Source organism: Zea mays, chromosome 1 (genome assembly GCF_902167145.1).
Source record: "Zea mays cultivar B73 chromosome 1, Zm-B73-REFERENCE-NAM-5.0, whole genome shotgun sequence".
Lineage (NCBI taxonomy): Eukaryota > Viridiplantae > Streptophyta > Magnoliopsida > Poales > Poaceae > Zea > Zea mays.
In genome coordinates, this window is record NC_050096.1 from 218,543,211 (window position 1) to 218,553,499 (window position 10,289).

Sequence of the window (10,289 nt, forward strand, 5' to 3'; positions counted from 1 at the left end):
GTTTGTTTTGTCGCACAGGGTGATGGGTTGGCATGGGAACGGATATGAAGAATAAACAGCACATTTCCATACAAAATGTGCCCAAGTTAAAGTTCTGAATCGGAATGATTCAGCAGTACGTTCTCGGTGCTCCAGTACTCTACCATAGCACTGCTTGCTACAAAAGGCACGGCAAGACCAAAAGCAAAGCGCAGTTTTTTTTAAAAAAAAAAGATGCGTAAGAGATTCTTGAGGCATCAAAACTACTCCAACATATCTCACCACCAATATACCATGCAAGCTAATAGGTAAACACTATCTTTGACAGTTTTACAGACACAGCAGACGCTGATGCATTCTTGCGAAGGGCGCTCGCAAGTTACAAGTGCTACAGCGCACTTGCAAAATTCGCAAGATTGCATTTGCGGACCACAATTGTCGCAGGTAACAATGCCTGATTGCTCTCTGATAATATTGAACCAAAACCGCTTACTTCGGGTAGTAAATCGATTGGCCAGCTGGTGGTGCGTGCGGCGGAGCACCAGGGGGCATGCTATACTGTGTCATCTGCTGCGAAGCCTGAAATGCTACTGGTGGGGCACCGGAACTCGATCCAATAGCAGGATAGTGAGGCATGGAGTTGGCCATTAATGGTTGGTTGGGGTATGCAGTCGATGCAGATGCAAAACTCCCTGCCTGCATGTTAGGATTCCAAGCAGCCACCTGTCCAACTCCAATAGGAGTTGAAGTCGCTGTGCTTGCATAAAAAGGAGCAGCTGGTACTGATGCAGTGTTCTGCCATGCCACTCCCGGAGACCTTAGAACTGGCGTTTGTGCAGCAGCTTGCAGCTGCACGTTAGGGTCTGAAAGAGTGTAGTCCCTGCTTCTCTCATCATGTGCCTGAATGCAAGCAAATAGGTAGCCAATTAGAATAAGGCAAAAGCAGGCAGTACTAAGGGGTGTTTGGCTTCTAGGGACTAATTTTTAGTCCCTCTATTTTATTCAATTTTAGTCCCTAAATTGCTTAATACGGAAACAAAAACTCTATTTAAGTTTCGTATTTTAGCAATTTAGGGACTAAAATAGAATAAATGTAGGGACTAAAAATTAGTCCTTATAAATCAAACACCCACTAAGAACAAAAAAAGATGTTCAGAAAGCGTACTTTGTCAATTTGCATGAACAATAGGTATTCTTTTTTTACTAATTGAGCAGAATTCGTTATTCATTAGTCCTGAACAGTATATACTTAAATTATTTGCTAATTTACACAGCCCAAAACTACTATTTATACCTTTACATTGAGATCAGTATGACGAGAGTATGACAGATGAAGCTTACAGTAACCACCATCATATATGCAGTGTCCCTCCAAAGCTTGTTTAGCAACGGCTGCGGTAGTTATATCTAAAAAAAGATTTTGTTAGTCAGATGAACCTATGTATTTGTACATCAAATATTAATGATATATTTCCATGGCTAAGGGGGAAACAGAACTAGCAATTCCACTTGACCATAAAGAATAAATTTTAAGATACTCTGGATTCCAGGGTCATAATGTGATAAGTGTGGGTGCAAAGGTATTTAGAGATTCTTGTTTCATCAAAGCAGTTCAATTACAACTACCACTAACCAGTACAAACAGTATTGAGCACCAACAAGATTGATGTCATTTGAATTGCCATACTTTTCAAAGATATTTATTTCAATAAGCTAGATAAGGCCCACAAATTAGATGTCAAAATGTTTTTTCAACAGAAGAACCAATGATATAGAGGTGCTGACTATATTCTAATGCCCAACACATTAAACAGGTAAAGGTACCTAAATTAGGACTCGCATGTCACAAGGGAAGTTCAATGATGACAAAATGAAAGTTTAAAGCAAGCCTCTAGTAAGAAAGAGAGTATTACTAAAAACAACTTTATAGCTGTGGAAAGTTGCAGATGTCCATTTTAAGCCTTCACGAACTCCGACACCTCTCTGCTGAAGTTCCCAAACTTAGAAACTTATGATGCAAAAAGGGAGAGAATAACAGTGTGGCAGGTTCACTCATAAATGGTGAGAGGGAGGGAGGATGGGAGGAAGAGGGTGAGAGCTGGAGGATATAAATCAAGAACATAGAGCATAAACATGGTACATTCTGAACCAAGTCTTAAAAGAAGAACTACAGACTTCAATACTTTCAAACAGTGGGAGCAAGACATAAAGTGTGCTCAACTGTGTAGGCAAGTTACGGTGACATGCCAATGCAATAAATTGTCGATGTATCACAGTGCACCAAGGTCAAGAGCATATCCTGTTGGGTGCATTGGTGAGCACATACCTGGATATTGGATTAGAGCCTGCATTCCACCATTCTTCTCAAACATTGCAATTTTTTGAACAGCTCCAAAAGCAGAAAACACCTGAAATTATTGCATTCATGTAACTAAACAGCTTGCATCCAAGTCAGCTCTTTGTTTGAAATAAACAAAAGGTTCTAGGTTATTCTTACAGTGTGCAGAACATCCACTGTCACAGCATATTGCATGTTCTCAATTGATGCTAAAAGTACATTGCTCTCAGGCTCCTTTACCTTCCCATCAGGGCCCACCGTGGGCTGCAAATTTTCCTTTCAGTAAGCAGCCATAAAAACTTTAAAAAAAGAGGGGGTGAAACATCACGAGATATGAACATATGAAGCAAACCTGCACAATCCCCTCAATTGCTGTTTGGTTCACAGGAAGGTAAGGATTGGTGTAATCCCTGTTAAATGAACAAAAATAGGATCACAATTCACAAGGGTTAGATGGTTAATAAATAGCATAGCACTTAAAAGGATAATAATTTTAAGCATTATCAACAGGAAGCCGCAAGACTTTAGCTGATGCCAATTTCTAGTACCTGCTGCGATGCGACTGAAATTTGATATTCAAATCCTTATGCGCAGAAAAGGTTATGCGCATGTGGCAGGCACCGATATGTTCTGGAAGTAAATATCTGAAAGAGAGAAGTCAGGCCTGGCATCCACAATAGCAATTAGCAAATTTGTAAAATGCATTACTTTGGGATGCTTCTTCCATCCAATGAGTTTTTAGCTTCAAGAGCAGTTGGGGCATCAGTATACTGGATAAGTGCCTGTCAAAAGTCTGATCGGTAAGCTCAATGTAGAATAGAATAGTGCATGGGCAAATTGGCAGAAGAAACACGTTACCTGGAAACCAGCTGCTTTCTCAAAAGTAGCTATCTTGTGAACAAACCCAAATGCCGAAAAAACCTAAATTAGACGTGAACAATTGTCAGACAATTGAGGATTAATCTATCCTCAACCAAATGGCAGAATAACAAGGCGCAAGGTCAAGCAACAAACAGATGGAGCACAACGGAGAATCATGCTGGAGGCATGAATTAACAAGGTAGCTACTGTACATCAGAAAATATTTAATACAGAGAAGACCCTTGTTTTAAAGGCGTCGCCTAGGCGTCCAGGCGCCCGAAGGATCCAAGGCGTCCCCGTCGCCTAGGTGAGAAGCAGCAAGAGGGCATAGGGCATAGGGGAAGGGAAAGGGGCGGCGCTGTTTCAGGGTGGCAGCGCCGAATCGGGAGCGGCGGAGGCCAAATCCAGGGCGGCGGAGGCTGAATCGCCGGCGACAGCGTCCAAATCGGCGGCGGCGGCGGCGAATCTGAGGTGGCGACGGCGAATCTGAGGCGGCGGCGGCTCAATCGGGGGCAGCGGCAGCTGAATGGTGGGGAGAGAGGCAACCTAGGGTTGCCAGAGGAAGGATTATATGGGCTGGCTGGTGGGCTGGGCCTCCTACCCCTTCCTTCTCCTTTTTTCTTTTTCTTTTTTTTTCTTTTTCTTCCTCCTCCATGGGGCTGTTTTGCTGATTCTCAGGTTGATAAGGCGTCGCCTTGCTCGCCTTAGGCGTCGCCTAGGCGTCTAGGCGGGGGTCCGGCGCCTTATCTCGCCTTACCGCCTTAAGAACCATGGAGAAGACAGAAGAGTTCCATGCTAAAGCAGAATATGACAAATAATAAACATAACTAAAAGACATTTCTGAATCTTATTTAAATTGCTGTTCTCAGTGAAGTACTTGCCTGGTGCACAGTGAACTATTATTCAAGGAAGAATTCAATGCCGACTTTTTGGACTTCCTAACAATCTTTTCTTGCAAGGAAGCAGGATATACGTCCTCAATTAACAGAGTGCAATCAAACAGTAATTTTGCGTGTTTTAAGATAATTTTACTGAGTTTTCAATAGATGGAAAGATATGGGTCATGCATCATCAATAGGTCATATTAAGCACAGGCATGCTTTGAGAAGATGTATATCAAGTGAAAAAAGATTTCTCCTACATATAGATACATTTGTAGGAGAATTACTTCATATTAAGCACAGACATGCTTTGAGAAGAAGTAAAATATATTTTTACAGCCCAAGCAATGCAGGAAGCTGCTCAGCCATTTAAGTGAATACATTCATACATACATATAGATACTAAAACTTACCAAATGAATAACTTCTATGGTAACATCATTAGGCTGAACACCTTCAAAAGTGACAAGTAGAACATTGCCAGAAGAATCCCCAGTGCCTTTATTGTTAGTAATTTCTTGCCTGTTTGAATATTGGATATATACAGTTTTACCACGAACTTGAGCAGGTTCTGAAGATGAAGCATAATAGGACACCATTGAAATTGCCTGGTTTTGATCTGCCTGAAAATGAGCATGTTGAAGGGAAAACAGTAAAGAACATTGACTAAGCAGGAAATTCGAATAATACAAAACTAAAAGGTCTGCAAGTTCAGCATATAGTCCACAACTTCCAGCTTATGCCAAAATGCCTCAAAAAGGAGTATGCAACATCGGCTCTCCCTCTATGTGGATGATGCAGTGCTGTTTCTAAAGCCAGTAGCCTCGGATATCAGCTTGGTCTTGGATATTCTTACTCTCTTTGGCACAGCCTCGGGACTCAAGACCAACGTGCAAAAAAAGTAATGTGCTCCCTGCCTGCTGTAATGACGATAGTTTGGCATGTGTCCAGGAGCTGTTTTCATGCTCCATTTTGAGCTTTCCTTGCAAATATCTTGGTTTGCCTCTTTCAATTAAGAAGCTGCCCAGAGACCAAGTTCAAGCTATTATTGACCGGGTAGCCTCTCTCTTGCCTAACTGGAAAGCGGAGCTTATGTCAAGCGCTGGGAAGTCTATACATGTTCAGTTTGTGATGACATCAAAACTGATTTATGCAGCTATCGCTCTGGACCTTCCTATGTGGGCCATCAAAGCTATTGACAAGCTTCGGAGAGGGTTCTTGTGGAAAGGAAGGAAAGATGCCACATTATCTTCTAGCTTGGCCAAAGGTGACTCAACCAAAGGACCTAGGCAGTTTAGGCTTGCTTAGTTGCTTGACCTACGGTTTCATGGCTGGGCTTTGAGGGTTTGCTAATTGTGGCTCCAAAAAACTGAATTGAACAAGCCATGGACTGATTATCCTATTCAGACATGTAAGGAGGTTCGAAATTAGTTTAGTGTGCCAGTCCTTATTCAAATTGGGGATGGTTCTAACACCCTGTTTTGGAAAGATCGGTATCTGTCAGGCAAGTGTGTTAAAGACGTGGCCCCTTCGTTGTTTCAGTTGGTGCTTGCCCGACTGGTTAGTAGAAGGTTGATCAGTGAGGCCCTGCCCAATTTTCAGTGAGTCGCTGATTTAAAAGATGCCCTCACCGTAACAGTGTTGGCAGAATTCTTGGACTTGCACGAAACACTCTATAATATAGTGCTTCAACAAGGGGCTATGTTTTTTGGTCGAGCGACCAGCTGGTCGAACTGGGGGAACGACCAGGCGACTAATCTCGATTAGTCGACGACTAGGTCGACTAATCGACCTCTGGTCGACCTAGTCGTATATTAGTCGTCTTGTTCATCCAGGACATATGTATATACTATATAGTATATAATTATATAACTATATATAAAGGATAGGGTAAACATGACATGAATTCTGCAATACTGATTTAAGAAATTGAGAGAAGATATTTGTTCATCCAAATATCCAACTGAAAACAACAAAGAAACACTTACTAGTTACTACCAGATACCACATAGCATACATTATCATGACAGCGGCAACCAAACTCTGTATGTATCAAAGGAATAAGGATTTAGAGGATGGCAACATGAACAGAATCTCTATTGTCTACATGAACTGAGTCAGAAACATAGAAGGACAGAACACAATACAGAAGACAGAAGTGAATATGATCTCCAGATGATGAACTCATGCCATGCACCGGTGATCTGGGGCCGCGCACGCCAAGGAAGACGAACTGGGGCTGAGGTTTTTGGGTTTCTTCCCTCGATCAATCATCCGGCACCTTGACTCGTAGTGCCGCATTGGCACTGATCTAGACTAGAGTTCGACACCCGTGCTTGTGAGCGAGGTTTTCACTTCTCATATGTCGACTGTCACTGAAGCCGCGCCGCCGGCGATCAACTTACCAGGAGGCAGGAGCCTCGCGCGGTGCACCGACGCCGGTGATCAAAAACCAGGCGCCAGGAGGACAGAGAACGACGACAAGAGAAGAGATTAGAGATAGAGAAGCAGAACTGCAGAAGGAAGGAGATGAAGACGCCAGGAATCAAGGAGATTGGAAACAAACCGTTGTGTGCAAGGGTATATTGCGACGGCGCCTCCCGACGTTTCGCCTCCTGTAGACGGGCCGCCCGCCAAAAAGGCCCACAATTTTTTTTACAGGGTATAAACCCTAGTCGCTAAGCACTACCTGATCGAGCGATTTATCGGACCTAGTCGTCGACTAGTCGGAGGACTAGGTCGACCAAATCACCTGATCAGGTTGCTTCCCTAATTGCCTACCCCTAAACCGACCAGCCCAACTAATCGCGATTAGTCGGACGACTTGAAATCAGAGACAAGGGGTGCAAGATAAGGTTTAACACCTCCGGATTATACACTACCAGCTCGGCCTATTGTGCTCTGTTCTTTGGGTCAGTGGATTTTGAACCGGCTAGGAGGGTGTGGAAGACTTGGGCTCTCCAAAAATGCAGATTCTTCATTTGGCTTGTTGAACATGACAGATGTTGGACTGCGAATAGGCTGGCCAAGAGAGGTTTGTCTCATCCAGAACGATGTTCTCTTTGTGATCAAGCTTCGGAGACCATCAATCACTTGATGGTAGATTGTGTCTTTGCCAAACAATTTTGGTTTGATTTCCTCCAGCTGGCTAACCTGCAAGAACTGTCTCCCCAACAAGTTCATCTCTCCTTCGAAACCTGGTGGATGAATAGTTGTTCAAGAATTGCCGTTCAACTGAAGAACTGTCTCAACTCCATGGTCATCTTGGGCGCATAGATCATTTGGAAGCAAGAAATAAGTGTATTTTTTATAAGTGTTTTACTAGTGTTATTTCTGCTGTTAGAATGGCTAAGGAGGAGCTTCTGTACTGACATATGGCCTGTGCTAAAGCTCTAACCTCTCTCCAAGTCGGTGGGTTAGGCACTTAGTGTTTTCCCTTGTGTTGGTCGTGGTAGTGTTTGTTTGTATCAGGTGACAGTTGTGTGTGTCCTCTATGTACTAGGGGTCTTTACCCTTCCTTATTTCTTCTAAATATAATGATACAGAGCTCTCCTGCATATTTGATAAAATAAATAAACATTTTCTATTTTGCATAGAATAAAATATCTTTATATAAGCTGCCTTCCACGAGACCACACATGAAGTTCAACAGATCTTATAAATTACGACAAGCTAGCTAGTGCTTATCCTTCTGAAAACAGGTATTCCATTGCTAGCAGTTAACATAATATTGATGCTACAAAATATATATCAACGAGACAGGCATTTCATCCATGATTCTAGGATGAGGAACAAAAATCTCTTAGTAACCAACAATCCACTCCATCACATATATAATGTTGTCAAACAAGTTAACATTGTACAAAACGGAGCATTAGAAGATGAATATAATAATCATATTCCTCCAAGTTTCATCCTCTTAAACTTCAACTCAATCATCGTCACTCTGTAAAATATAATGCAACTACGCAATACTTGATATAAATGGGCAACACGCAGTACAAATATGTTTTCCTCTAAATGTACACAACCAATTAAGGAAACAAACAAAATTAGTTCTTCATTTATACAATATCGGCATATCACGTGTTCCGTGAGATAAATAAAGTGAATGATTGGACATGTGGGCTGTGGCCACTTCTGATGAGTACAATTTCATTGAAATTCTAGCTTACATTAGATTGGACACAACCTAGGAGTACTGAAAATCCATGTAACATAACCATACTAAACCACACCAAAAGCAAACAATACACATTAACATTAACACCTAGAATATCTAGCTAGAACAGCATATTCCTAATGCATGCCTTAAAGTCAATGCATTTCATCTAATATAGTGGCACTGTTGTTGTAAGTTGGCACCTGAGCTGTAATAGTATGCAGCTATAATAATAGCAGTCGACCCTAAAAGTTCGATGAAATACTAATAATCACCACCAACCAACACCCTGACGTTCACAAACAAATAACATCTAAATAGATGAGATTAAATATCATGAATTACCTAAATCATGATCTAGGGCATGCCCCACAAGAACCTAATACATGACACATATTGCTTATAGTTTACCACAATGAACACCATGCAACAGTACAATCACTAGATGCTATCTCGTCACACCGAAAATCGCAAATTTCTCGTAATCTCAGTCATCCTTACAGCAGAAACAGGGCGCAAATCGCTACCGATATCGCAATCGATCCGAGAAACGGGGAGTTGAGCAGAGAGCAGGGGCTTACAAACTCGACGAATGCCTGGTTGCGGTTAGCGCCGACGTTGCACATGGTGTTTACGACCCGGCCGAAGGGTTTGCAGAGGTCGACGAGCTCCTCCTCGGTGCACTCCCATGGCATGTTCCGAAGATGCAGCACCTTGGACGGCGTCTGCGTGTACCGAAATTGCGTCGCCGACCCGGGCGGCATCCTTGCTGGCTCGGCTTCCTCTCCGGCCGGGAACGCGGGCGGTTGTGGCACCGCTGCTAGGGTTAGGGTTTGGTGGGTTTTCTTATCGCGGCGCGGGGGTGGGAGCCGTTTCGAGGGAGGAGGAACCGAGCACGGTTGCTGAGGAAAAAGATAGGTAGAGGGGGTTGGCCTGTTGGGAAGGGGAAATGGGAATTGCCGAATTGGAATGGGGCTCGTTGGACTAGGTGGCCTGTTGAGGCGGGGATCCGATGCGTAACACCCGAAATGTGTATAAAAAATAATAATAAAATAAATACACGAAAAAATAAAATAGTAAATACAGAAATCTCAAATTATACTTGAGTGTTAAATTTTAGGACTGAATTTTGAAACCAATAACTATTTTTTAAAAAGAAGTAATAGAAAGGTTTTCAGTTCAACTACTAGATGATTATTCATTTTATTAAATGATGCGCCATAAGCATTTATTTACATGAATATTTGATTTTGAAGTGACTTTTACTTCTTACCCACATTCAAAATACTATTTTTAAAAAAAAATAAAACAATATGAGTGTTTCTCATGTTTCAAACATCTATAAATCAATTAAAATAAATACATATGTATGACTTCATAATTGATTTTGAGTATGTAATAAAAATTTGAATTCCTAAACTTTATCGTGAATTTGGATTTTTAAATTTGTAAATCAAAAGAGAATGAGAGGGGAATTTAAATTTGAATTTGGGATTTGAAAAATGGAAAAGAAGAGAGAAATATTATAGATTGCAAAATGAATTTATAAATAAATAGACTCAACCCATAATGGAATGTCCAAGTCATACATTCAAATCTAAGTACAAATTCACTACAAAATTTGAATTCAAAATTTGGACTCAATTTAAAAAACAGAATAAAGAAAAAGAAAAGGGTTCATCTCCTCTGCATGGGCCGGATTTGCTCCTCGCGGCCCACTTCTCTGGCCTTGTGCGGCTGGGATGTGCCACGCGCGCTGAAGTCGTGGCCCACTGGTCAGCTTCTTGCGTCATCACCTATCGCTGGTGTGTGGTTCCCACCGGTCAGGATGGTCTTCTCTCCTCTCGCAGACGCTCTGTTTCAACCATCGCCCGTGAAGACCGAGTCCGAGAGCATCTCCTGGGCTAATTCGGTCGCTCCGTTGGCGCGATTTTGGCGGTGATCGTGTCACGGGCTACAAATACCAGAGTCGTGGAACCCTCCGTTGGAACCGCGCCTAGGATTAGCTCGGAATCGTCGTACCCAATTTCTACGGGGAAGATCACGGACGCCGCCGCGGGGTGAGCGA

The 10,289-nt window shown here is 42.4% G+C and overlaps 1 protein-coding gene across 5 annotated transcripts; it reads right to left on the reverse strand.

Moving 5' to 3' along the window:
- Nucleotides 1–174: 174 nt before the first annotated feature.
- LOC100217199 (uncharacterized) lies at nt 175–9,240 on the reverse strand. Of its 5 annotated transcripts, none has more exons than NM_001143558.1 (11): nt 8,803–9,093; nt 4,473–4,682; nt 3,176–3,238; nt 3,026–3,099; nt 2,866–2,961; nt 2,670–2,727; nt 2,477–2,581; nt 2,306–2,387; nt 1,893–1,962; nt 1,274–1,386; nt 175–879 (listed from the first exon to the last, which is right to left on the reverse strand). In NM_001143558.1, exons 1-9 carry the CDS (start codon nt 8,983–8,985, stop codon nt 1,943–1,945), a joined length of 891 nt encoding a protein of 296 aa, NP_001137030.1. In that variant the 5' UTR covers nt 8,986–9,093; the 3' UTR covers nt 175–879; nt 1,274–1,386; nt 1,893–1,942. The 5 variants fall into 5 exon arrangements, 4 of the variants coding, with proteins under 4 accessions (NP_001137030.1, XP_008665838.1, XP_008665821.1 ...); XR_002266797.2 differs by having other exon boundaries at nt 180–879; nt 1,321–1,386; nt 8,803–9,240; XM_008667616.4 differs by lacking the exon at nt 1,893–1,962 and having other exon boundaries at nt 180–879; nt 1,321–1,386; nt 8,803–9,240.
- Nucleotides 9,241–10,289: the final 1,049 nt, after the last annotated feature.